The sequence below is a fragment of the Culex quinquefasciatus genome, chromosome 2 (assembly GCF_015732765.1).
Source record: "Culex quinquefasciatus strain JHB chromosome 2, VPISU_Cqui_1.0_pri_paternal, whole genome shotgun sequence".
In the NCBI taxonomy this organism is placed as follows: domain Eukaryota; kingdom Metazoa; phylum Arthropoda; class Insecta; order Diptera; family Culicidae; genus Culex; species Culex quinquefasciatus.
Genome location: NC_051862.1, coordinates 88,179,510 through 88,206,648, shown reverse-complemented (window position 1 = coordinate 88,206,648; position 27,139 = coordinate 88,179,510). Strand labels below are relative to the sequence as shown.

The following is a 27,139-nucleotide window of genomic DNA, read 5'->3' as shown; positions in this document are numbered from 1 at the left end:
TCTTTTATTGTCAGCGTATTGTCCATTCTTGAAAGTGCTTTTTTATAGAATGAGAAAATTAAAAAAAAAATTACTTAAGAGACATTGAAGATTGGACCTCTGGTTACTGAAAACAGCGAATAAAGGAAAAATATACAAGAAAATTTAAGTTTTTGAAGTCTCATCCAAACAGGCTTTTAATTTCTAGTTCTACATACCAATATCTCAGAAACTAATGATTCTATTTTCAATGTTTCAAAATGAAACATTTGTGAATTTTATGACCCCTTTGAAAAAAATATTTCAAAAACGTCAAATTGCTTTTTGCTTTTTTAAAATAATAAAGTTATTTCCAAAATTTCAAAAAAAAATCGGCAAGTTGTTATATTTTTGTATTTTTTTGACATGTTGAAAATTTTCTATAATTTTCTACTATTTTAGATTTTGTTGTATGGCTTCATCCATAAAGTACGTCACGCTGAAATCAGCCAAAATTTACCCCCCCCCCCTCCCCCCTTTTGTCACGCTTTTCCTATGCTTATAACATACAATGTCACATTTGCTCAGACCCCCTCCCCCTAGTGCGTGACATACTTTATGGATGACGCCTATGGAGTGCTGCTTACAAAGGCAGACTTTTATAGTATAAATCTTGTTAAAATGAGTTTTCTTCAGTTTTTCTAAATTAACTCTTATTTTTAACTGACGATGTCTCGGAAACTATTGGTTCGATGGTTATTATAAATAACATTTCATTCTCAAAAGTTTGTATTCAATTCTTTTTTACTAATTTTGCAGACAAATCTCCTAGCAATCTCACCCCGGTTTACAGTACTATTTTTCTTTCTATGTTACCAGGCTAGGTTATCTTATCTCCAAAACATCTGATGACGAGCAGTCGTTTGTTGTTTGTTGCAAATTTGGAAGCTTCTCGAGCGAGACCCGCCCCCGAACAACAAACATCCCATACACAAGATAAGCCGAAGGCACTTGCCCCAAATCTTGTGTTTGGTTAGGTCAGGTGTTTTGGTATCTATACATTTCCCCCTTGGGTAGACTATTTTCGCGCACTCATCTGTTTGGTGCAAACAGTAATTAAAAATGACTCCCTTTTCGTCGGCTGGTTTTAAGCCGCCACGCGGATGCAAAATATTTGCACGGAATTATAAATAGAGCGGGAGCAACCGAAGCTGGAGGATAAACGTCTCCGTTGGCGGTCGGATCAAGTGGGCAAATATTTAGCACGCCGGAACCCGGAGCATCATTTGAGTTGCGAACGTGTTCGAACAAAATACGGATGCTAATTAAACGGCGTGCAGGGTGTTTTTGACCTTTTGGAGGATTAAAAGAAGAATGTGCTGTGGTTGCACATTGAAATGGGTCGTTGAATATCAATAAAGAGGCCAAGCAATCTAAATTATTAAAACGTTTCATCTCCAAAGAATACTTCACGTTTGAAATTTTCACACATTTTGTGCTTGTAATCCGGCCTGGAAAATTTTCCATCAGGTACGATTTACACTCTTTACACTATATTGATAAATTGCATTCTATGACGCACACAACACTACCCTTGCGGCATTGACCGTTGAAGATGTGCCACAATTTATGCGCCCATGCGAGATGTTTAACATGTGCGCGCCAAACCTCCCTCCGATGCGTTGGAGCTGGCCATCCGGACCGTGACCATCACTCAGTGGATGCACTCTCGCGGTCGTGACGAGTGGCCACAGTGGTGAGGAACAAACATGGAGGTAAGAGCTTCTGTGATTAGTTTGTCTAAAGTGGAAGTTCTTTGAAGATTTAACCATTTCTCTCAATAGTACAAACCAAAATTACGACGCGTGAGTACACAGACCGGCACGTGGGTTGACCGGAGTGTTGCGTCCGGTGTCGCGGATGACGAGCAGGACGAAGTTCTGACCCGGCGTGGTTCCTGGACTGGAAGGTTCGATTTTCTGTTATCTTTGCTGGGGTACTCCGTGGGACTGGGAAATGTTTGGCGATTCCCGTACCTTTGCTACAACAATGGAGGTGGTAAGTTGAGTTACGATGTCGATTTCTTCCCAAAAAAATGATTAAATGGAGACGGATGGTACCTTGTGAGAAACAATGTACCAAGCGTCTCCATGAAATTGAACCCAAAATTTAAACCATTCAAACTCCCCAGGTGCCTTCCTAATCCCGTTCACCGTGATGCTCGTGATAGCCGGACTACCTCTAATGTTCATGGAACTCTCCCTGGCCCAGTATGCCGGCCTTGGACCAGCAGTTCTGTTCAAACGACTGTCCCCGCTTCTCCAAGGACTTGGCTTTGGAATGGTTCTCGTTGCCCTGGTCGTCATGCTCTACTACAACGTAATTCTAGCGTGGACCCTGTTTTACATGCTGGCATCGTTTGAGGAACCGTTGCCGTGGAAGGGATGCCATCATGCGTGGACCAGTCGGCAGTGCTACTCGTACGACGAGGAGAGCCAGTGTCTGGATCTTAATGGGACGTACTATATGAGGGAGTGTTATGCGAACGCTAGCTTGATTGCTAACTTTACCAAAGTGGCGAAGAAACCACCCGCGGAGGAGTTTTTCAAGTAAGTTACGGTTCCAAGTTGTACACAAATATTTGTTCGATTTATTTAATTAATCGTTATATCAAACCGCGTACAGGTCTTCCTTATATCTGCAATTTTATTAGATTTTTAAATATATTTTATTAAAATTAATCGGAAATCCTATTTCGATTTTGGAAGCGTTCATAAACTACCGTGCGCTTCCATCAAATTGCTTTGATAATAGTCATTCAATGGAAACGCATGGTAAACATCACTGAACTGTTTTTGTACTTTAAATTACAGATTTGTACAGATTTGAAGGTTTTTAAGCAGTATCATAATCTTAGTTTGCGAATAACTTCAAAAAAAATAAATCATAGTGCATTTCTTGACTTTTTTTTTTGATAAGGTCCTATAAACAAATGTAAACATTGAGTGTATCCCGCTTACTCCGATGGACTTTGACATAAGGTGTGAAAGGGATACACTCAATGTTTACATATGTTTATAGGACCTAATCAAAAAAAAGTCTAGATTTTAACCATTAGAAGATACCCTATAGTGGAACCGGGTTCATAATCCGATTGTGGACCCGGGTCCACTATAGGAAAACCGTAATTTTTATATCAAATTTAACTGATATTTGATGTTTTGATGCATGGTGTTGGTCTAATGATAGATATAATGAATAAAAAAGACCTTTTGTTCACTTTTCATTGTAAAAATATATGTTTTGTAAAAAAAAATATGGCTTAAAACAACATAAAAACCGAACAGACTTTTAAACCATTTTTTTTACAAAAATGGTCAAAGAAAACGTGTTAAAAATCACTGTGTATATTCATGAATAAAAAACGTAATTTTGATGTAGATTTTTCCATACAAATTAGTTAAATACATAGTAGAAAATAGGGTCCTAAAGCCCTATGTCAATTTTTATGTATAAGGCCGTTGCAAATATTTTTGGAAGTTTATGTCCCTCGACTCTGGTCCAGGTCGAGGGGGACGGCAAAAAATATAAAAATTTAAATAACAAGCTATGTTCTCAACATTTGAATGAAAAAAGTGTTTTAAAATTCATTTCACACCTGCCCAGTTGTTTTGCAATCATTAGTTTTCAAAATATCCAATTATTGAAGAGATTTTTTTTTTTTCGCCGATAAAAAAAAACGATAGAAAAAACGGTGCTGTACATTGGAATTCCACAAAAATTGAAAATATTTTTGGCCGTTCCCAGACATGCTAAGTATGATTTTAAACGCAGGAAAATGCATTTCTTATTGTTTTCAGTTGGATGGACTTATATTTCCTTTAAACATTTTGAAGTTTTTAGAAAAAATATTTTTTTTGTCCCCTGATTTTTCGAACCGATTTTGAAGGGGGGGGGGGGCGACATAAACTTTGAAAATTTTGCAACGGCCTTACGGTAAAAAACACGATTAAAAACCATTCACTATGATCACTTTTTAATAATTTTAATGCAATAAAATAAATTGACAAGACAACATTTTTTTCTGTAGATCAACTATGGTCCCATTAGAACGAGCTTTCAAGTAGTACCTTCCTGTCAAGTAGGTAGTACCGCGAGGTTAATTTTTCAAAATTTATTTAAAAATCCATTTTAAACTTTTTGTGGTCGTGCAAAGGGTCATTGTACTCAGAAAAAATAAGCTTTATCGTTGTGAACAATAATATCAGCAATCTAAGCCTAATTTAAGGACCCAATTGTGTAAATTTGGAAGGTATAATTTTGAAAGATTAAATATTACTCTTTTAAGATGTGATTTTACCTAAATTTAGGCTGAAAAAGTGACATTACACCAGAAAAGTGGTAAAATTACACCTTTTTTATCTGACATAAAAGATGTACCCCTTCCAAGTACAGATTGTCAAGGGAAACAGATTGGTCGATGCAAAATAAATCGGCATTGGCAACGTGTGTTTTGCGCTTGCAACACTGCCAGTTTTGCTGGGTGGTTGGTGTCCAGCGCGTTTGAATCTGTAAGGCATTGGCCAATCTGTTTCCCTTGACAATCTATACTTCCCAGATCTAATATCACCATGATTTTTTTTTAATGTGTAGTTCACCAATACAAAACAATAGATTTGTTTACAGTTGCTGATAAAACTACACATTTTGATTTTCAAAAAAATGTTTTGTTATTGATTTATTATTATAACTTTTACCCGACAAACTTCGTTCTGCCTTTTTTCGTATGTTGACGTTTTTAACTTTTTTGCTTATTCAGCCTCCTGTGATCAAAATTTGATTTTACGTAACTTTTCCCATACAATCTCCAGTTTTCCGGAATCGGTTCCAGAGTGGCCAAAGTTGTAACTTTTTGACGTAAGAACCTTCCTTGAACTTATACGGACCCAACGCAACAAAAAGCAGCTCAATCCGATGCTCCGTATTGATCTGATTCGCGTTTGAACAAAACCGTCGAAATTTTTTATATATATATAGATAGATATCATTTCAAACATCAATTATCATGTTTGTGTTAAGTACAATAAACTATAGCATTGATTTATTGTAAATTCTTACGGTTTCAGCAACTATAATACCTTTAACATAAAAACAGTTATTTTTCTATCATGATTGAACAAATATGCAATTTAGTTGATCAAACAAGCATTTATTGCATGTTTAAGGGGTTACATACATGTAGAAAATGACAAAATTTCATATTACAGAAAATTTATTAAATCAACTTAAAAGATGATATTCTATCACTCCTGAAAGTTTTATGAAGATATTTCATGATTAAAGTAAGTTGCAGACGATTTTAGCTGGAAATTTTGCCATGCGCAAAGCGAACTGTCAAACTTTGCGAGCGTTTTTCTCTGAACACCGAGTTGATTTACGGGTGCCACGATATCTCGAGATGGGATTGACCAATTTGGCTGAAATTTAGGTGAAGACTCGCAAGACATATCCCGTGTGCATGACGAAGCCCGATTTTGAAATTTTGCATTTTAAAAAAAAACAAAAATCAAAAACTTTCGATTTTTTATATGAAAAACATACAACATATTTTTATCTTTTTTGAAAATAAACTTTTTGAAAATCGGCCTTCATCATGCACACGGGACCGGTTTAACAAGTCTTCACCAAAATTTTGAGCCGATTTGGTCAAAGCAGTGTTGAGATATCGTGGCACCCGTTTTTTGAAACTGCTAACTTGAAATTGCTATATCTCTGTAATGATGCAGCCAAATGTCCTCTAATTTATTTTGTTAATAGTTGAAAATGTATATTTTAATATCCTGAAAACAGATTTAAAAAAAGTTTAAGTTAGTGCTCAAACCAACCTCTGACATATTTGCCGATTTACATGTATGTAATCCCTTAAGAAAAACTATTGTTCAAATACAACATTTTCTTAATTTTTGTAGGTTAAATTAATAGGGTTCCACTTTTGGATAAGTTAGGATTTTCATTGCAATATTTTTCAAAGTTAATGTCGCACTTTCACTTTTAGTGATTTTTTTGGTTGTACATTTTTGCTCAAGGGATCCCTAAAATCCCATTTTCTGGTGAAAATTTTATCAAATTCGTGTTCCTGAGTAAATTTTGCAATAGAAACATGCATAAAAATGTTTATTTTTATCCATTTAAACCAGGCCTGCCCAACCTTTTCGGCTCAATTTTCACATTTTTGGTTGTCAAAATTACAAATGTTGATTTTTTTATGGTTTCTTTGATGGAATCGGTTCTCAGATGTCCAGTGAACATAACTTTGATAAAAGTTTGGAAAAATATTTTTGCAGGTCGTTTTTATGTAAGTTTTAAGTGCAAAATTGGTCCGGCCCGCGGGCCGGATTGATTTTTGACGTAAAATGTAGATAAAAACGACTTGTATAGATATTTTTTCAAACTTTTGGTAAAGTTATGTTCACTGGTCATCTGAGAACCGATTCTTTCAAAGAAACCATGGAAAAATGAACAATTGTAATTTTGACGATCAAAAATGTGAAAATTGAGCCGAAAAGGTTGGGCAGGCCCCTGATTTAAACCCTTGAAAAATTAAAGATTATGCATGCATTATGCATGCATGCACTAATAGCAAAGGGGGAGAGTCCTGCGACTCGCAGCAATCATGAATACTGCCCATTTGCCACTTCTAATATATTGTGAATATTGAAATATACAAAGAGACGAGTTGTTCCTTTTAATTCCGCTATATATAAGGAACAACTCGTCTCTTTGTATTCACAGTAATGCATTCTGCTAAAACGCTCAACCAAACCACAATTGAAATATAATTGAATTTTGCCTAAGTTACAGCCTTTTTAGGATTTTGACGTTTTTGAACTTTTAAACCTTGTGTTCCGATTTGCCCCACTTCCCGATGACCCCTGAAAATTTTAGGGAAATTGGTGGGGTGCAAATGACGTCCCATTCAAAGGAGTATGCCCTGTTCGTGGACTCGCTCTGAATGAAAATATTTTTTTACAGTCACCATAAGATGAGTGACTTCAATGATTTCATATTTGAGCAAGCAAGAAACCTTTCATATCTGGAGCAACATTTGAAAGGGGTGGTATGACACTGCTCTTATGGCTTTTCGTTCCATTTGTTTAAATGGGATGAAAGGCCGTAAAAGCAATGTCGTACCGCCCCTTTCAAATGTTGCTCCAGATATCTGACCAAAAATATTTAAAAATTCAATAGAATATTTTAAATATTTTTTACTAATATAAGTTGAACCTCATTTCAGAAACTACGTCCTCCAACTTTCAAGTGGCATCGAGCACACCGGAAATGTTAGCATATCGCTATCATTCTGCCTGCTGGCTGCCTGGCTCATCGTGTTCCTGTGCCTCTGCCGAGGAGTCAAATCTTCCGGCAAGGTAGTCTACTTTACGGCCCTGTTTCCATACGTGGTCTTGATAATGCTATTCGTCCGAGGAATCACACTTCCCGGTTCTTACACCGGAATCATGTACTATCTAAAACCGGACTGGGAAAAGCTGAAAAGTGCCCAAATTTGGGGCGATGCCGCCGTCCAGATCTTCTTCGCACTGAGTCCCGCCTGGGGAGGACTGCTCACGCTCGCGTCCTACAACAAGTTCCAGAACAATTGCTACCGGGATGCCATCATCGTGGCCGTCACCAACATATTGACTTCGTTCTTCGCTGGATTTGTGATATTTTCCATTTTGGGATTCCTGGCGCACGAGTTGGACACCGAAGTGGGAACCGTGCTGGACCAGGGAGCGGGACTTGCGTTCGTGGTGTTTCCGGAAATGGTCACAAAGCTGCAGATGCCAATGTTCTGGTCGGTGTTGTTCTTCTTCATGCTGTTGACCCTTGGCCTGGACTCGCAGTTTGCGCTGATGGAAACGGTTGTGACCGGAATTTTGGACACTTTTCCCCAGTGGCGGCGCTGGAAGCTGAGGGTCGTGTTTGGTGTGGCTACCGTGGGATATCTGGGCGGGTTGGTGTTCATTACAAACGTAAGTCAAGAAATTTGATTTTTTATGGGCTTCAATTCGCGTGGGTTTGTTTGTTTGTTTGTTTGTTTGCATATCCATGTCAGATCATGGTATCAACAAATTTTGCGATTCGGGACTATAATCTATTCAGGGCCTTTGATGTTTTAATCAAATTATTATTCTATTGAGTTGGTTTTTTTTTATTTTTATTTTATTTAAACATTTATGGAACTTAAAGCATCATGCGTCTCCACCTAAATATATGTAGTTAGAAAGATTTTTGTGAAAATTACGGATTTGAAATGTATGTTTTAACATGTTTTGTGAAAAAGAAGGGGGTGACGAAAATCGAGATTCTTGCTTGTGTTGATGTTATCAACAGCCCCATCCAATTGAGCTTGATCAGAAAATGATGATTTCAATTTAGCACTTCCTTTTTTGTGCACCCATTTAAGCACTTACTGATACATTTTGCTTCAAAATTTCAAAAATCAGGCTTGATATTTGAAATAGGTGGTTATCTTGAGCAACTTTTGTATTTCTAAAAGTTTACTTCTTTTATTTAATGTTTCTTTAAGATCGTTTTTAAGTAATTTTATATGCATTAATCTTGTTTATTTTTTTTTAAATTGTTAGTTAAGGCCCGCTTTAGGGTAGAGAGTCAAAGTCATCAATAAATCAGCAATAAAATTTAGCCTTTGGGATATTATTGTTCACAACGATTAAGCTTATTTTTCTGTGCACAGTAACCCTTTGTACGACCGCAAAGGATTTAAATGGATTTTTAAATCAATTTTAAACATTAACTTCGCGGCCCTTCTTGACTGAATAGGCTCTACTTGACAGCTTGCTTTAAGGGGACCATACTGCCCCTGATCGCATAAATGTCCCATATGCATTTTCATCGTTTTTTAGTTATTGATGCAGTTTGGTTCAACATCGTGTGCTCTTTCAGAAAAGCCTACAACATCCACACTTTGTTCTAGAAATCGGGAGAAAATCCAATTTTTTCGCGAAAATTTAACTCGTAGCCTTATGGGTGGGACAAATTTCAAATGGGGTTTTCTCAGCATGATGTTTTTGCAAATGGGACATTTATGCGAACATGGGTAGCATAGTTGAACCATCGAAAAAATGTTATCTTGTCAATTTATTTTTTTGCATTTAAATGAAAAAAGTGATCAGAAATCACGTCAGAAATGGTATTTTATCGTGTTTTTTACATTGTACAAAACAATTGAACGACTATTGGAACGACTGACAGCTGTCAAAAGCATGAAACCACGTGCTCGGAAATCGACGTATGAAAGATACGCATTTTTTTATTTTCGATTTTTTTTACAGTCCAGACTCGACTATCCGAAGCCTCGATTATCAGATGTTTCGATTATCCTAAGTTCGATTATCCGAAGGTTTGTATGGGACCTGGGATAATCGCATCACAAATCAATTTTTTATCATATTTTTTATTATTTCCTTTTTTTAAACATCAAATTCTGCAACCCCATATTAGTCAAATTTGAATGGTCGATTGCCTGTAAAATAAAAAAATTGCATTTTTTTAATACTCGGGTGAGTTTTCAAAAAGCCGTAAGAGCCACCATGACCTCTGACACTAATATTCGTATTTCTTCAAATTATAACAAAATTTCATTTATTGGGGCACTTAAAAGACGTGTAGATTAACAATATTTAGCATTTTTGAAATTGCTTTTCCGTAAGTAGGTCGAATACCGAGGCAAAAAAAGGCTTTGTTTACCTCTTAAGGCTTTTTGAAAACTAATCCGAGAATATTTCATCATCGCCATTTTGGCCGCCATTTTGGATTTAAAAATTATTAATTACTTTAGAGTAGTTTAAGGGAGATACTAAAGCTCAACAATCAAAAATAAGACAACGAAAATATTTTTTTTCGTGATTCGATTATCCGAAGTTTCGATTATCCGAAGTGAAATGTTGCCAAGGCCTTCGGATAATCGAGTATAGACTGTATTTGTTTCAGGGGACTAAAAAATACATCTTTGAGCCAAAAAAGACATTTTTCGAATCTGCAATCGAAAATAACTTTATTTTTTTATAATTCTTTAAAAGCACCGCTTCAGTGGCCAAAGTGGTTAACATTATGTAACAATATAAATATTGTCTGAAAAATAAATGAAAAGCACATAGCAGGGAAAAGAACATTATACAACAACAGAAAGTATTTCATTAATCAAATTTGGCTTAAAAGGTCGTGGTCGAGAAAAATATAATTTCTATAGATATTTCGACGTTCTCAATCCCCTTTTTCAGAGTGGCATGTACTGGTTCCAGCTCGTCGACAAGTACGCCGCCAATTGGTCTGTGCTGCTGATCGCCACCATCGAATGTGTGCTGGTCGCGTGGATTTACGGCTCCGAGCGATTCATCCAAAATATTGAGGAGATGATTGGCCAACGCTCCAAGTGCTTCGTCGTCTTTTGGACCATTCTCTGGAAGGTGGTTACGCCGGCAACGCTGTTGGTATGTTTTTTTTTTTTTTGGTTTAAGTTTTAGATTACAAATCAAGGTTGGTTATGGATTTTTTTTCTTCTTTCAGTTTATCCTCTGCTTCAACTGGATCCAGTATAAACCGGTCTCGTACGGGAAGTACGCTTACCCCGAATGGGCGGACATTGTCGGTTGGATTATTGGACTGCTGCCAATGGGGGTGGTGGTCCTGACGGCAATCTACAAACTCATTGCGGATATCAGCGAAAAGTCGCTGGTGAAGGTTTGTAATTCAATGGTGGTGATTTAAGTCGTTTATTTGTACTTCAAATTTATTTCAGAAAATTATCTCACTAGTTCGACCAACCGACGAATGGAGGGCAGCAAAAGTTGCACTTTATCATTTTGAATATGATGAACCGGTTACAGAGCTTTGAATTACAATGTGTTAGTTCCTTTTGCTTAATTAAATATATGGAAAGTTTCTCAAAACAATCAAAAAGGGCGTGTAGTCATTCTAGTTCTTTATAAGATAACATCGATAGAGGCTATAAAACATCGTTTTCAAATATCACCTCAATTCTTGAGCCGCCTGTAAACCATAAACGATACAACTCCCGAAAGTAGCGAAAACTTCACCATCTTCACCAGCCATCGACCTTTAAGTTGCGCCTCCCGCTTCCCATCAATGTGCATCACTGGCCGGGGTGCGGTCAGCTCGTGAATTCTTTTGATCTCCTCGCTGAACTCATCCACGGCTTGCCGCAGCTCTGTGGCTTTCCGCAGGCAGTCCCGAATTTGTGGCGTGAGTTTGTTCTTGATCTCCGCCGGGGGCATCATTTTGGCTACGAACACCAGAGAAGCCTGCATCACCGTCACCTGCTTTAGGTGGGCGCAAACCGTTTCTAGCAGGTCGAAGGAACTGGAAAGGGGGAACTGTTGTTAGTTATTATTTACATTGATGAAAGAGGAAAACTCACTCGAGTTGCCGGTCCTTGCTGAACTTGCACATACTTCGCTTGCTCCAGGCGCGTCGATGGAACTTCAGCAGTCCGTACAGAATCTTCTTCCGCTCGAAGGGCAACGTAAACCCAAGCTCTTTCAACTGATCGTCGTCCAGCGTGAGAAACCGCGTCAGATCAATGTTCTCCTTGGCGAATCGCTCCAAATGCTGCTCGCTGTACATTCCGTACAGTAGCAAGCCGATCTCCGGATAGTACCCGGGTCGGTCCACTTCACTCTCCCCCTGCGTAATGTCCTGATAGCGGGCGTAGCTCATGTACTTGAACGGAATGTTAAAGTGATTCTCGACCGGAAACAGCGCCACAATATCCGCGTAGCCCTCGAACTCGGCCTCCTGCCTGGGCGTGAACCCCCGTCGGTTGATTATATCCGTTGCACTACCCGCCTTCAACAGCATCTCCACAATCTCCACGTTCTTCGAGTTAACCCCGTGGAACAACGCCGTCAACCCATCGTTATCCGTTGCCTCCAGCGATGCCTGGTCGACCAGCAGCCGTACAACCTCCGTATGACCCCGCGTGGCCGCAAACATGAGCGGCGTCTTCCCCTGCCGATCCTTACAGTTTATAACCGCACCAAACTCCAGCAGCAATTTCACAGTCTCCAGCACGCGCTCCTCATCCGCCATCGAGTCACACGCAACCATCAGAGCCGTCTTCAGGTCCCAAGTTTCGTTCACATCGATTCCGCGCACCTCCAGCAGGTAGCTAACAATCTCCGGTCGGGCCTCGCTGGACGCCACCAGCAGCGATGGCCACCCGGTGCGCAGACAGGCCAACTCCAGCGTACGGTCCAGCTCGAGGAGGCGTCGCACCTCCGGCAGGTTGCCCTCCAGAATGGCCCGGTACAGCGCGTCATGGTGGTCCTCCCTGGCCGGTTGGGCGAGCCAGTGGGTGTTCGGGGCGGGTTTGCGCTAGTGAAGTGAGAGGAAATATGTTTTAAAGGTTTTTGTTGCGATTCTTGAACGAAAAGCATCTACATTTTTTTAAATCTATGCAGAAATCATAATTAAGAAATCCAAAAGAATCTCATTGAAAAATCGTCAAAAAATCATTTTTGACCAAATCCTGTTCTCTTGGTCTTGAATGAAATATTAGGATATCTTTCAGCAGACTATTCTACTGCGATCTTCATCGTTCATCACTTCTAGTACTCCTCCTCGACGTGATCCAGTAGTAGACCGATTTCTTCACACAACATCTTGATCTGCAGGTTCTGCAACGGCTTCGTAAAAATGTAAGTCAACATCTTATCAGTCGGACAGTACTACAGATCGAACATCTTCTTCTCCATCAGGTCGCGAACGTAGGAGTATCGGGTTTCGATGTGCTCGATCTTGTAGCCGTCCACGAGCTTTATATAGCTTTGATTGTCCTCGTAGATCAGCACAGTTGCTGGCCTGCCCAGTCCACGTACATCTCCAGTCCAGCACCAGTAGATCCCAACTGCAGTTTGTGGTCGCTGTTCCCATCAGATAGCAAAGCACTCGCTTTGCTTCTTGCCAATCCAGCTGCTTCGTACGACTCGACTTCTGGGCAAGTATCGATATACTAACGGCAATGTCCGCTCCTGTGTTAACAGCTCTCGTCAATTCGGGCGACATGGCCGGCCACCTGAGCCTCCCGATCTTCGCCTGGGTGACGATGGTCGGTTCTTCAAGAAACGGTTCATGCGTCATCGCCACACTCCGTCAGACACCTGCACTCCACCATAGATCGTTCGTAGCACGTTCCGTTCGAAAACTCCAAGGGCACGTTCGTCCTCCTGCCGCATCGCCAGGTTCGTGCGGCGTTGCACTCGATCCGATGTGATGGTCTTCCGTAATCCGAAGTAGGCACAATTCCCAGTAAAAATACGAGTCCGGATATCTTTGCTAGTATCGTTGTCGGCAGTTACCAGCGATCCCAAGTACACGAGCTTGATCATCTCCTCCAGCTCATCACCATCCACAGTTAGAGGGGTGAGACTCGGGGACCGACGTCCTTCGAACCCCTTCCTATCATGTACTTCGTATTCGTCGTATTCATGCCAAGTCCTACACGCTTTGCTTGTACCTTCAATCGGGTGTAGATATCTTTCGCCGTCTCCAAGTTTCTTGCCACAATGTCGATGTTATCAGCAAAATCAAGCAACTGGTAGGACTTGTTCATAATCGTGCCACTCGTTCCGATGCTCGTCCTTCGAATAATGCCCTCAAGGACCATGTTGAACAGCGCACAGGATAAGCAATCACCTTGCCACTGCCCTCAGCGTTTTTTCCTTGGATGGCCCACCTCTTACCCATACACAGTTTTTGTAGCATGGAAGGATTACGAGGAGATATCTTTCGATAATTCTATCGTCTATTATTGAGAGTGTCCTTTGATCTAACTCTACTTCCGTGTGTGCCCATCCGTTCCTCTCTTACTTCATCTCAAGGCGCTCTTACAAAATCCTGTGTAGAGTCCTTTTGTCTATCACTCAGATTGCAGCTTCCATTTAGGGTATTGAGATCATTTGCTATCCCACACACATATGAGCACATAGGGTTAAAACCGCGCCCAGATTCGCGTTACTTTTGATCAAGCTTACATCATATGAGGCCCAAAGTGATCCCATGCGACATGTACCGATAATGAAGATGGCCGGCCGTCATAACATGCTCTTCCTCACAGTACAGTCGTGGTTCACTTTTACTCCATCGGTCGTTGACGCACGAAATTCTTACACAAGTTTTTGAACTCGTTGATGTTCCTGGTGTTCTTTGCTGCTTCCGGCAGCTGGTTGTACATTAGCCCGGGTCAAAAAAATTAAAAATGCTCAAATCAAAAAGTATATGAGATTGCCCGAAAGAGTACTCAAAATGGGGCCTCCAGCCCAAATTTCAGCCCATTTGGTTGAAAATTGGCTTGCCTTGAGCAGGAACAAGTTTAAATGGGAATTAACCCGTATAACTTGAGCAATTGGGTACATTGCTCTGTACAAGTCTGTCGTTGAAATTTAACGACTTTTGCATACCTTGGGGTCCAAGGGGATGGTCTGAGAAACAATTCCTCTGAAGGGTGCAAGATGATCCGAGGCCTCTAATCTTGCCTAGAAGCAGATTCATTCCGGCGTCGCCGAAATTCTCATGGTCCCAGCAAAATGTTCAGGGATAAATCAAAGCACACTAAGAAAGCTGCCTCGATCAGAGGACGCCACATGTCAATTAGCCAGCACGTGGCAGGGTCTCGTGGCGCAGGGGTAGCGGCTTCGGCTGCCGATCCCGATGATGCTATGAGACGCGGGTTCGATTCCCGCCTTATCCACTGAGCTTCTATCGGATGGTGAAGTAAAACGTCGGTCCCGGTTTCTCCTGTCTCGTCAGAGGCGCTGGAGCAGAAATCCCACGTTAGAGGAAGGCCATGCCCCGGGGGGCGTAGTGCCAATAGTTTCGTTTTTTTTAGTTACACGAAACACAAAAATTAACGTATTGTACTCGATCCTTTGACGAACAGACATCCACTGTAAACAATCCAGCATGTTTTGCCTTGGTGTTAAACGATCACATTTCAAAATAAGTTGCATCACTTTGCTCTGCAGGACCTGCATTCTTTTCAGTTGTTGACGAGTTGCTAAAAACAGGATAGAGGCACAGTAGTCGAAATGAGGAGCAATCAGGGATTTGTACACGTTTATTTTGGCTTCAGTCGTCAGTTAACGGTTAATTCTGCAGAGTACTCCAAATTTTCGGGCTGCTTTCCGTATTGTGTAGTCAATGTGGTCATTAAAGTTCAATTTTTCGTCCAGCATCACTCCGAGATATTTGATCGTCACGACCCTCTCGATTTCCTCGCCATCTATCCGAACCGCTCTGCTTACGCCGTCGCTTGGTCGTGTGGTCACTATCATGCATTTTGCTTTGCTGACATTCAGCTGTAGTTTCTTCCATCTCAGCCATTCGGTAAAACTGGCAAACTCAGTATTCATCACGTTAAAGCAATCTTTAAAGCTAGTTCCGGTCAGAAACAGTACAGTATCATCAGCGAAAAGATTTACTTGAACTCGTCTCAGTGCTTGCTTCAGGTCGTTGATATATAAAATAAAGAGAAGCGGTCCAAGCACACTGCCTTGAGGAACTCCAAGATCTACTGCCGTGGCTGCTGACGTGATGCCGTTGTAACGAGTCACCTGCGTTCTGCTGTCCAAGTAGCTGCTAAACCATTTGAGCGCTGAACCGCGAACACCGTAGCGACGCAGTACTGCTTTCAGTTGTGTTCGGTCAATGGTCTCGAAAGCTCGCTTCAGGTCTACGAACACCGATAGGACGATTTTCCCTTCTTCAATTGCCTGTTTCCATTTCAGCAGTAACAGGTTGAGCGCTGACTCACAGGAGTGATGCTTTCGGAAACCAGACTGCTCTTCGAGTAAAACTTTCGTCCGATCCACAAACGCCAGGAGCTGCTCCTTTACTATAGTTTCCAAAACCTTCTCATAGAGTGGCAAAATGTTGATCGGTCTGTGATCTTCCGGGCGCGTCGATTTCGGTACCTTTGGTATCGGTATCACCAAAGTCCGCTTCCAAGGTTGTGGGAATTCTCCGCTTTCCAGGGATCTGTTGACAATCGCCAACAGCTGCTCTCCAACAACGTCAAATGAATCCGTCATGACCCGTTTTGTCACGCTATCAACACCAGCGCAATCTTTTAGCGAGTAGACTGTTTCTTTCAGTTTCGTCAAGGTGATTGGTTGAAGCTCCGTTAATAAGTCCTCGCTGCCATCTTCGTTTACCCTTACTTCTGCTGGTGCTACTGCTGGTTCCACTTGGGCTGGTGGGATGTTTCTATGGATTGTCTCTACACTTTTCACGAAGAACTTATTCAAGCGTTCCGTCGTTTCCCTTTCGCTTCGCGCTCCCTCGAAAACAATTTCCATTGGAGGTTCTCCACCAGGCCGAATCAGCGATTTCAGGCTTCTCCAAAGCTTCTTGGGATTTCCGTGACAACTTCGAATTTCCTCTTCTACTGCCAGGTTCTTTGATGATCTCAGTCCTCGGACGTAGCGGTTTCGAAGCACTTTATTAAGGTTCCAATCATCCAGCCTTTTTGTATGTTTGCAGGTCCTGTCGGCATCATCCCGCTCGGTTTTCAGGTTTCTCAGCTGTTCTCCATACCACGCGTTTGAGACTTTCCGGTCATTGCTACATAAATCGGTCAGATCCGCAACCGCCGTCGCCAGTGTTGAGCCAAAAGTTTGTGCAGCTTCTCCAACGGTCACTCCAGCGTCAGCTCGATCAAAAGGGTTCTCCCGAAACACGCACCTGACACATCACACCATCCAATCAGCCAGCCTTGATCAGCCGAGTCGGTTAATCCGGGAACTCGTTCTCGTGCATAATCTGCCAAAGCTGCTCGCGGTCGAGTGTATCCGCCTTGAGGTCGATAAAGATAAGCCCGCTTGGTAGGGCCCCACGAACCTCCTAATTACCGCAGTCCAGCTTACCAGTTACCACAAACCGTTCTCCTTAAGTGATCTCTACCTCATCGTCTATTGCATCATTTCACAGCTTCGACAGCGGGATCTCGAGTCGAGTCTCGCCTCCACTTGTTTCCTAAACGATCTCATCATATCCAGAGACCGACCTGGATAACGGGTACTGATCACAATGACCACCGGGAATCTGCTAAAACCGTGAAGAGACTTTTTGAAGATCCCAACTTTGCCGAAAATAGTTGATTTTTTTTTTGAACAATTAACTTCAGTACCAACACTTTCCAATTTGTAATGTTAGAAGTTTTCAAAAATATTATAAATTTTATATTTGAATCTACTGTACTGCCCATGATTGCATAAATGTCCCATATGCATTTTCGTCACTTTTGAGTTATTGATGCAGTTTGGTTCAAAATCGTGTGCTCTTTTAAAAGAGCCTATAACATCCAGTACTTTGTTTTAGAAATCAGGAGGAAATCCAGTTTTTTCGTGAAAACTCAACACGTAGCCTTATGTGTGGGACAAACTTGTTTAGCGTTTTTCTCAGCTTGCTGTTTTTGCATATGGGACATTTATGCGAACATGGGCAGTGTACACATCATACTAATTGGGTACTAAAGCCCTATGTCAATTTTTATGTACAACGGTAAAAAACACGATTAAAAACCATTTCTGATCACTTTTTTTCATTTTAATGCAAATTTTTTTTTCACTGGACAACATTTTTTCGATGGATCAACTATAGTCCCCTTGGAACGAGCTGTCAAGTAGGAGCTTTTCTGTCAAGAAGGATCGCGAGTTTAATTTTTCAAAATTGATTTTAAAATCCATTTTAAACTCTTTGTGGTCGTACAAAGGGTCGTTGTACTCAGAAAAATAAGCTTCATCGCTGTAAACAATAATATCAGCAATCTAAGCTTCATTTTAGGACCCAATTGGGTACTAAAGCCCTATGTCAATTTTTATGTACAACGGTAAAAAACACGATTTAAAACCATTTCTGATCACTTTTTTTCATTTTAATGCAAAATTTTTTTTTGACAGGACAACATTTTTCCGATGGATTAACTATGGTCCCCTTGGAATGAGCTGTCAAGTAGGAGCTTTTCTGTCAAGAAGGACCGCGAGGTTAATTTTTCAAAATTGATTTAAAATTCCATTTTAAACTCTTTATGGTCGTACAAAGGGTCATTGTACTCAGAAAAATAAGCTTTATCGCTGTAAACAATAATATCAGCAATCTAAGCTTCATTTTAGGACCCAATTGAGCATAAGCAGCATAAGGTTTAAACACAGTGGTGACTCTTTTTTACTCTGTAGTTTAAAGCTTTAAGATTCAGTTAGATTTAGTTTTTAGATTTGTTAGTATATGTTGGATCAATTGTAAATTTCCGGCTAGTTCCTTCCTTGACTTGTTACATAGTTTAACTAACAAGTTATCGTACCGAATAAATACTTAATACTTAATAAATAACATACTTCAGATTTGTCGCGACCATAGCAGAAGTCATATTCTGAGTCGGAATACGAATCCGAATCGGAATATCCAGCCGGACGGAACATTTCTTATCCAGCAGCACGCACTATTTAAACGTATTCACGGCAAGCACTCTTTTAATAATTTTATAATCGACACGTTTTTCGAGACAAATTACGCCGCCAAACGGGATCCATCACCATCAGCAAAAAAAACCGGCAAGCATCAGCGTGTAAACAAAAACAAAACGCGCAACCTTGACAATGACAGTTCAGTCGAGACACAAACCCGTGCACGTTTGCCGGCTTCGTGGTTGGAACGGGCGGAAAGTGAAACGAAATTTGGCGATTCAGTCAGCTGTTTCGAGTGAACGTGTATGTTTTGGAAATTGAATTTCCAAAAAGGATAACTCGAAATAAACGTGTTAAAATTGTTGACAAACAAATCAGTGCTGAATATCCGTTTCGCGATTCTGAAACTCGGTCAGAATGTCCACCACTCGGGCAGCGGACCTGTGCCGCGTATGTGCCAACCCGCCGGACGGTACGTCAATGTGCGCACTATTCGACGAAGCGAACAATCCCCGGGCTCTGGCCTTTATCCTTGCGAGGGTTAGCGACCTCCCGATTATGACCGTGGACGCCGGAATGCCGCGGAGCTGCTGCTCTGAATGTAGGCGGAAGTTGGAGGAGGTCGAAGAGTTGCGGAAGTTGTGCCAGGAAGCGAATATGAAGTTGAGGAAGATGGTGCAAGATGAGCCGGAAGAGTTGGCGGTTAAGGAGATGTGTCTGCAGGAGATGGATTCCAAGGACGACATTGTGAAACAGGAGACGAGCTTCCTGTCTGAGGAGGAAGAGTGCGATTCTGAACCGTTTGAAAACAGCGACTCAGACTATGTCGAGGAGAAACCTAAGAAGAGGAAATATGTAAGGAGAATCACGGAGAAGTAAGAAAACTTTGAACACCTTGAAATTATTTCTTAAAAATATATATTTAATTTCAGCTCAAATTCGCTGAAGAAAACTAAAAAGCACAAAAAGGAAAAGAGAACATACCAATGCGCAACCTGCGGTCACTTCTCCTCCACCGCTGGAAGTTTGAAAGAGCACGAAATCACACATCGAACGCACTACCGGCCCCACCACTGCGACAAATGTCCAAAAACATTCGCCCGGCACACTTCGTTCCGACGACACCTGGAAACCCACGAGCCAAAGACCCACTCGTTCCGCTGTGAAGAATGTGACAAAGCCTTCAGCTCCGACCGAGCCCGCAAGGAGCACATCCAGGCCGTGCACAAAAAGGAACGCCCATTCAAGTGTAAGCTCTGCCCCAAATCGTACCCCCGCGGATCGACGCTGTGGGCGCACGTGCAAGACTTCCACCACAACCGGAAGCCGTTCAAATGCGACACGTGCTCGCGCGGATTCTCCTCCAACTACATTCTCACCCGCCACAAACTGACCCACGAGGGCAAGAAGCTCTACCAGTGTCCGCACTGCGACAAAAAGTACGAATCGAACAACTACCTCAAGCAGCACTTTGCCGAGCGGCACCCGGAAACGATGCCGAACGTGGCGCGGTGCGCGTACTGTGGCATGGGATACTACGCCGATGGGCACTACCGGAAGCACGTGTCGCACAAGCACCCGGAACGGTTGGACGAGCTGCTGGAGCTGTTGAAGAGGAAGAAACAAGAAGAAGTGGGTGGTTCTGTTGTGGTTTAGAAAATATGGCGTTTTATTTGCTTTTTGTGAAAATGTCCCTTGTCTAGGACATTAGACCTTTCTCGACAACTTACAATCCCAAGCTGACAAAATATTTAGACCACTTTCAACTCATCCAAGAGTATGTTTATGGACGAATCAACGCTACAATCTGACCCTGATACTCACTGTGACTCTACACGGACATGAAGCGGGACGCTAAAGAAAGCGACCAGGCACATGCATTTCGAGATGTACCAAGACTACAAGCATGCTGATATCGTGAAGGACGGCGAGAACCGAGCGTCTTGGACATCTTCGACTAGTTCAGCGTTGGGTCTATAGATCTTTGCTGATAAAGTAAGGTAAGTACGTATTTGCGCTTGTGCACGATCCACCAAGATTTACAACCAAATTCTAAACCCTGATGGAGCTTTTCTTCTCAACACGACATAACAAGCCACTCCTCAATACCCATGCGGTGTTATGACCATACTGGCCCTATTCCCAGGGTTGTTACGGACGGCGCGGATTTGCTGGCTAATTTTGCTCGAGCGGATGGCAATTTTTATATATAAATTAAAAGAGAGAGATAGAATTTCTTTCAATCAAATCAAATTATTCGCTCTACAGCATTACCTTGGCGTTCTCAATTACGAGATTCCTACTCGAAACTAGGTGTCCGAAGGTTTGATTGTTGAGGCAATTGCAAACCTCTTTTTACACCTTAGCATCCATCCACCCCGGGATTCGAACTGACGACCTTTGGATTGTTAGTCCAACTGCCTACCAGCGACTCCACCGAGACAGGACCCAGGGAGACGACTCCTACACCTGGACTGAGCTAACGACCTAACCTTTTTAGGTTAGTCCGGGGCCAACATTTACTTCCCGTCCGATGGAAGGCGTGATCAGACAAACAAATCTCGTCTCAAAATTTGCCACCGGGACCTTCTGGGATCGAAACCAGGCCGACTGGGTGAGAGGCAATCACGCTTACCCCTACACCACGGTCCCGGTCAAATTTCTTTCAAGTTATTAAGAAAAATATTATCAGGAATTACGATAATTTATTTTTTTCCTTTGAGTGCAAGAATTTAAATTGTTTATAGATTAAATTTTCTTCTGAAAATGTTTGTATTTTCTTAATACAAACCATCGAAAAATGAAAATGAAGATTATGTAGAGATTAATTTTTAAATGTATTGTTGAGGATTTCTTAAATAAATTTATTACTACACTAAACTCATTTCTCAACATCTCCGGCTCTGAATATGTATTTAATAGGATGTAACAAAAATGACTTTTTGGCGGGCATTCAAGGGTTTGTTCCGGTGGGCATACTAAGCCCAAATCCAAAATATGAGCTTGATTGGACGTAACAGGAGCTGGCGCTCCGCCCTTCAATTTTAAATAAGATTTAACCCGTAAAAAAATATTTTTTCAAAAATGTCACTTTTTGAGGCATTTTGGCCACTGAAGCGTTTATTTTCAACATCATTGGCGTGTAGGCCAGATCCTTGCGCATCTGTTGGTATATATAACATCGACATTTGGAGCACCCTGGAGCTCGGTACAGACCTTCAAAGTTTGGCATTTTTTCGAAAAATCGGTCCCGGCAAAATCAAATGGCGTCTAGGGCGTCGCAAGGCGCGACGCATATCTTTTTTGCCGGGACCGATTTTTTGAAAAAATGCCAAACTTTGAAGGTCTGTACCGAGCTCCAGGGTGCTCCAAATGTCAATGTTATATATACCAAAAGATGCGCAAGGATCTGGCCTACACGCCAGTGATGTTTTTGGTAAACGCATTGGTGGCCAAAATGCCTCAAAAAGTGACATTTTTGAAAAAATCTTTTTTTACGGGTTAAATCCCATTTAAAATTGAAGGGCGGAGCGCCAGCTCCTGTTACGTCCAATCAAGCTCATATTTTGGATTTGGGCTTAGTATGCCCACCGGAACAAACCCTTGAATGCCCGCAAAAAAGTCATTTTTGTTACACTCTAGTATTTAATTTCTTTTGAGTTTTGAGTAATGTATTTTAACCTTTTTTTTTTTGATTTTATAATTTCTAAAATAAAAATTTCTAAATTTTAAATTTTAAAAATCTGAAATTCAAAACTCCAAAAAATTAAGTAATCGAAAATTTAAAAATTTCAAAAAATTTCAAAATTTAAATAGTCAAAATTTTAAAAATTACAATTACAATTACAAAATTCAAAACAAGAAAAACAAATCTCAAATCTCAAAATAATTTAAGAATTCCTAATTCCTTAAATTCCTATATTCTTAAATTCTTAAATGCCACAATTTTTGAAGTCATATTTTAGGATAGAGATGTTGACATTTTGAAAGAAAATATTTTAAATATCGGAAATGAAATTTCTTTCGGAGTGAAATTTTAGCGAGGATTTTGGAATACAAACTGTATTTAAATTCACAGATTTTGATTTTTTTTAGACTTTCGAAATTTAAAATTAAGGGGCTCCGTAAAAAAATGTCATAGGGTGGTATGAGCACACGATTAAACTTTTTTTTAAATCTTTTTGCAGGGAATTCCCATTTACATTTTCATCTATTAACAAAATAAATGTGAAGACATTTGAACGTTCCATTGCCGAGATATAGCTATTTTAAGTCCGCAGTCAAAAAACGGGTGCCACGATATCTCAACACTGCTTTTACCAAATTGGCTCAAAATTTTGGTGAAGATTCAAAAAAAAAATAATTAAAAAAAAGATAAAAAAAAAAGATGAGGAAAAAAACTATATAGGGTATTTTAACCATCAGTGGACCCCCTAGTAGAGCCGAAGCACATTTTTCACAAATTTTCAATGTTTCAAGCACTTTTTCATAACCCTTTGTACAAAACAATGGAAACTGAAGTCTTTTGAACAATTTTGACTACACTCAACCCCCGGTGGTTGGTCACTTTTTCGTTTGACACTTTTTTAGTTTGTACCCCGTTGGTTGGTCAAAGTCAAACTAAAAAGTGACGAACTGTCACTTTTTACACGGTGCTCACGCATACTATCAAAACAAACATTTGGTAGTGAGTGTGAACTCCGTGTAAAATGGGTGTCAAACTAAAAAGTGACCCCGTTCGTTTGACAACAGTTGGTGTCAAACCATCGGTGTTTGAGTGTATTTGTTTCATCAGTTTATTTGTTTTTGAGCAGAAAAATAGCCATTTGAAAAAAAAATTATTTGCCTGTTACGGACCCCCTTTTCCTATAGTGGAACTGGGTCCATAATCCGATTGCCCTTCATAATGTGCATAGACATCCAGGATTGGTTTGACTTTTTCTCATAGCTTTTGCAAATTACTGATAAAAATTGATTTTTTTAAAACCTTAATAACTTTTTGCAACAGCCTCCAACACCCATACTCCCAAAAGTTAGGGAATTTCATGAACTATAAGCCTACGGTATTAACTTTTTGGCCAATCGCAGTTTTTCTCATAGTTTTACGATTTTTCTAAAACAAACATTTTACAACGTTGGTTTTTTCCCTGTAGGTTTCCATAGAGGCACTTTTTGGTCCCAATTTTGACATATTCGGAATCCTCAGAAAATTTTACACTAGATTGAGGTGTTGGAATTTGGAATTTGATTGGAAAAAAATGCCATTTAGAATTAATTAGAATATTATTTAGCATTTTGTCGGATTATGGGTAAAACAGGTATTCGCCTACTTGATATTGCATTTGACGTATTGAACACAGGGTATGAAAAATCTAACTTTTTTCATAAATATTTTATTTAATTATTTTCTTAATCAAATTCAAAATTCCAACACCTCAATCTAATGTAAAATTTCCTGAGGATTCCGAATATGTCAAAATTGGGACCAAAAAGTGCCTCTATGGAAACCTACAGGGAAAAAACCAACGTTGTAAAATGTTTGTTATAGAAAAATCGTAAAACTATGAGAAAAACTGCGATTGGCCAAAAAGCCGTAGGCTTATAGTTCATGAAATTCCCTAACTTTTGACCTATAGGAGTATGGGTGTTGGAGGCTGTTGCAAAAAGTTATTAAGGTTTTAAAAAAATCCATTTTTAACAGTAATTTGCAAAAGCTATGAGAAAAAGTCAAACCAATCCTGGATGTCTATAGCACATTTTGAAGGGCTTCAAAAGACCATTCGAATGCATCTAAGAGAGTTTTACGGAAATGCGAGCAATTTTAAGATTATAAAAGTTAAAAAAAAATAAAAGTTAAAAAAAATCTTCGATTCACATTTATTGAAAATCAAGCTCGTTTCCAAGGATACTAGATGACACCAGAAAAAGCAGCTTTTTATTTTTTTTAACCGTTTTGGTCTCATTCGATCTAACATTCGATCCGTTTTGGGGTCCCATAAGAAGCTATTATAAATTGTGCAGTTTAGTTAAATACTTCAAAAGTTATGCTAAAAAAAGGATTTTAACAAAAGTCCGGAAGATTGTAAAAAGGGTGTTTTTTTGTAAGACACCCCGTCATGTTATACATTTTTAGAAAGGTTTTTGAAAGACCTTTCCAACAAGTTTAATAGATTGCAGATCGGACGATCCTATTAAAAGTTATAAGCACTTAAATGTTATGGCCTATCTACAATCACTTAGCTTAGAATAATTAAGTAAAGTAAAATGAATGAGTTACTTAGAAAAGTACGCAAAATAACGGCCGTCATCTACAATCAACTTAGAAAACTTGCTGGACTGATATACGTTGCTACGCAGTTGTTTGTTTACCTTTGATATGGAAACGTCAACTTATCGTAGATTTTAAAATTTCCGAACCATACGTAAAGTTTCTAATTTGATTACTTTTCCATTGTAGAAGAATAGATTCTTTTCAATTGATTCAAATTCCTAAGCTAAGTGCAATGTTCTAAGTAAAGTGATTGTAGATAGGCCATTATTTATGCACTTCTTAGAGGTCGGATCTCAGATAATATCAATATATTATATTGAAGAAAACGTTGTACGGATTTATCATGCGACGTGTTGTTGTATAGGTAATCAAAAGACCTTTTCATCGACTTCAAAAGATGAATCAAGTTGATAGCACACTGAAAGGTCCGCCCTTTTTTATTCTATTCTGGTTAGCATTACCCTCTAAATGTGAGGAAGGCACCACTAAGGGTGGATTAAGTAACGTTTTCATCAGATACTTTCTGTATTTTTTGTTTCTTGTTTTTCTTCATTAAAAAATAAAATTTCTTAAATGTTTGTCGCGTTTTTTTCTATATGGCGCGGATTTCGCGCGGATTGGGTTTTAGTTCGGCGCGAATTTTTTTCGGCTTTCCCGTAACAACCCTGTATTCCGTTAAACTCGAGAAAGGATTAGAAAGGGGCAGCTTCAAAAGGCAATATTAAAACAAAGCTTCCTCGCTTACAGATCTAAGTTTATTCAATTAAAATTATTCAGTGCATCTCGTTTCGCTTTCAAAACCTGATCCAGCTCAGCCAAATGCTCCGGATGCTTCTTGGCCACATGCTTCCGGTAGTGGCTATCGGTGGTGTAGCCCAGCCCACAGTACAGACAGCGCGAGATATCTCCCGCCTTTTCCGGATGCCGCTCGGCAATGTGCTGATGTAGATAGTTGTTCGACTCGTACTTTTTGTCACAGTGCGGACACTGGCTGGACTTGATGCCCTTGTGCTTCATCTTGTGCCGATCCAGGATGTACTTGGAGTAAAAGGTGCGCAAACAGACGTCACACTTGAACGGTTGCTTCTTCTCGTGGAACGTTTGCACGTGCCCGTACAGGGACGATGCGCTAGGGTACGTTTTCGGACACAATGTGCACTGGAATGGCCGCTCGCCTCGATGCTTCACGCTGATGTGGTTCTCCAGCCGCTTGTTGCAGTGGAACGCCTTGTCACATTCGTTGCATTTGAATTTGCCCTCGGTTTCGTGCATTTTAATATGGCGTTTGTAGTAATCTCGTCGGGCGAATTCCTTCGGGCAAATGTGGCATTTGAGAGGTTTGTCCGACGAATGAGTTGTTTCGTGTTCCTTCAGGTTGTGATTGGTTTTGAAGAAGCGACCGCACCATGCGCACTGGAATATTTTCGCTTCCTTGGGCAGCTTTTGCTTGGGCTCGGAAGTTCTCTTTTTTCTACAATGGAAATTATTAAACAGATGGTACGAAACAAAAGCTTTGGCTGCTTACCTCTCTACTTTCGGTTTATCGTTATCTTTCTTAAGTTTCTTTGCGGTATTCGGTGGCTTTTCCTCTTGAAAATCGGGATCACTATCGTCTCCGTCGGAGTCATCTGAGGAGTGGTCAGATTCTTGATTTTCTGTCCCACCATCAATAATGGGCTCCTTTTCTGGTTTCTCTGGTGATTCTTCTGGTTTTGAGAGGTTTTCTCGCGTCGATCTCCGTAGATTTTTGCTGGGTCTGAAACAAACCTATTTTAATTTTATTTTATTTTATAAGAAGCGCCAACTTGCCTGTTTGTTTCGGCCTTCTCTTGCTTTCTGCTTCTTGTTTTCCGAACTTTTTCCTCTTTCGCCACATACTCCGGATCACTATCGTCGTCACTGGAGCTCAACCTGTTTTCCGCATCATCCCAGTACGAGTACGTTTCCGGCAATTCAATCATCTCTACCTTGGGAATAGCCTCAATACCACTCCCATTGAGTTCCTCATCCGGCTCTTCTTCTTTTACCTCAATGCCAACCATTTTGCGCAACTTCCTGTCCGACTCCTGACACAGCGTCCTCAAATCTTCCACCTCCTGCAGCCGGTTCCGGCAACGAGAGCAGCAACTTTTCGGCAGTCTGGAATCCGCTACGATTCCGGCCACCTGCAGGAAGATCTCGGCCAAGGCCAGCGGGCCAACCGCCTCGTCAAACAGCCGGAACATGGCGGAGCCCTCGAACGGACTGGCACAGACACGGCACAGGCCCAGTTCCTCGGCGGAGGACATCGGGGAACGGTGAGGATCGATTTCGATGCTTCTATTTTTAAACAGGACTCTGTTTGCAAACAAAATTTTCGCATCGCTTCTGTCAGAAAAACACGATCGTGAAAAGTTACTCAAGTTGT

The 27,139-nt window shown here is 40.6% G+C and overlaps 4 protein-coding genes across 4 annotated transcripts; 2 read left to right on the top strand and 2 right to left on the bottom strand.

The window, feature by feature from the left end:
- Positions 1-1,573: 1,573 nt before the first annotated feature.
- On the top strand, positions 1,574-10,902 carry LOC6048289 (sodium- and chloride-dependent glycine transporter 2). Its single transcript, XM_001865192.2, has 7 exons — positions 1,574-1,733; positions 1,803-2,016; positions 2,150-2,567; positions 7,253-7,991; positions 10,263-10,472; positions 10,549-10,722; positions 10,781-10,902. The coding sequence occupies exons 1-7, from the start codon at positions 1,728-1,730 to the stop codon at positions 10,874-10,876; spliced, it is 1,857 nt and encodes a 618-aa protein (XP_001865227.2). The 5' UTR covers positions 1,574-1,727; the 3' UTR covers positions 10,877-10,902.
- Positions 10,903-10,948: 46 nt separating this feature from the next.
- On the bottom strand, positions 10,949-18,616 carry LOC6048290 (ankyrin repeat, SAM and basic leucine zipper domain-containing protein 1). The gene is made up of 3 exons (XM_038255022.1): positions 18,393-18,616; positions 11,420-12,375; positions 10,949-11,361 (listed from the first exon to the last, which is right to left on the bottom strand). Exons 1-3 carry the CDS (start codon positions 18,474-18,476, stop codon positions 11,016-11,018), a joined length of 1,386 nt encoding a protein of 461 aa, XP_038110950.1. The 5' UTR covers positions 18,477-18,616; the 3' UTR covers positions 10,949-11,015.
- A 184-nt stretch (positions 18,617-18,800) lies between these two features.
- LOC119767159 (zinc finger protein 43-like) lies at positions 18,801-20,119 on the top strand. Its single transcript, XM_038255024.1, has 2 exons — positions 18,801-19,336; positions 19,394-20,119. Exons 1-2 carry the CDS (start codon positions 18,879-18,881, stop codon positions 20,115-20,117), a joined length of 1,182 nt encoding a protein of 393 aa, XP_038110952.1. The 5' UTR covers positions 18,801-18,878; the 3' UTR covers positions 20,118-20,119.
- A 5,349-nt stretch (positions 20,120-25,468) lies between these two features.
- LOC6048291 (zinc finger protein 135) lies at positions 25,469-27,116 on the bottom strand. Its single transcript, XM_038255021.1, has 3 exons — positions 26,542-27,116; positions 26,258-26,488; positions 25,469-26,203 (listed from the first exon to the last, which is right to left on the bottom strand). Exons 1-3 carry the CDS (start codon positions 27,018-27,020, stop codon positions 25,492-25,494), a joined length of 1,422 nt encoding a protein of 473 aa, XP_038110949.1. The 5' UTR covers positions 27,021-27,116; the 3' UTR covers positions 25,469-25,491.
- Between the last annotated feature and the right edge of the window lie 23 nt (positions 27,117-27,139).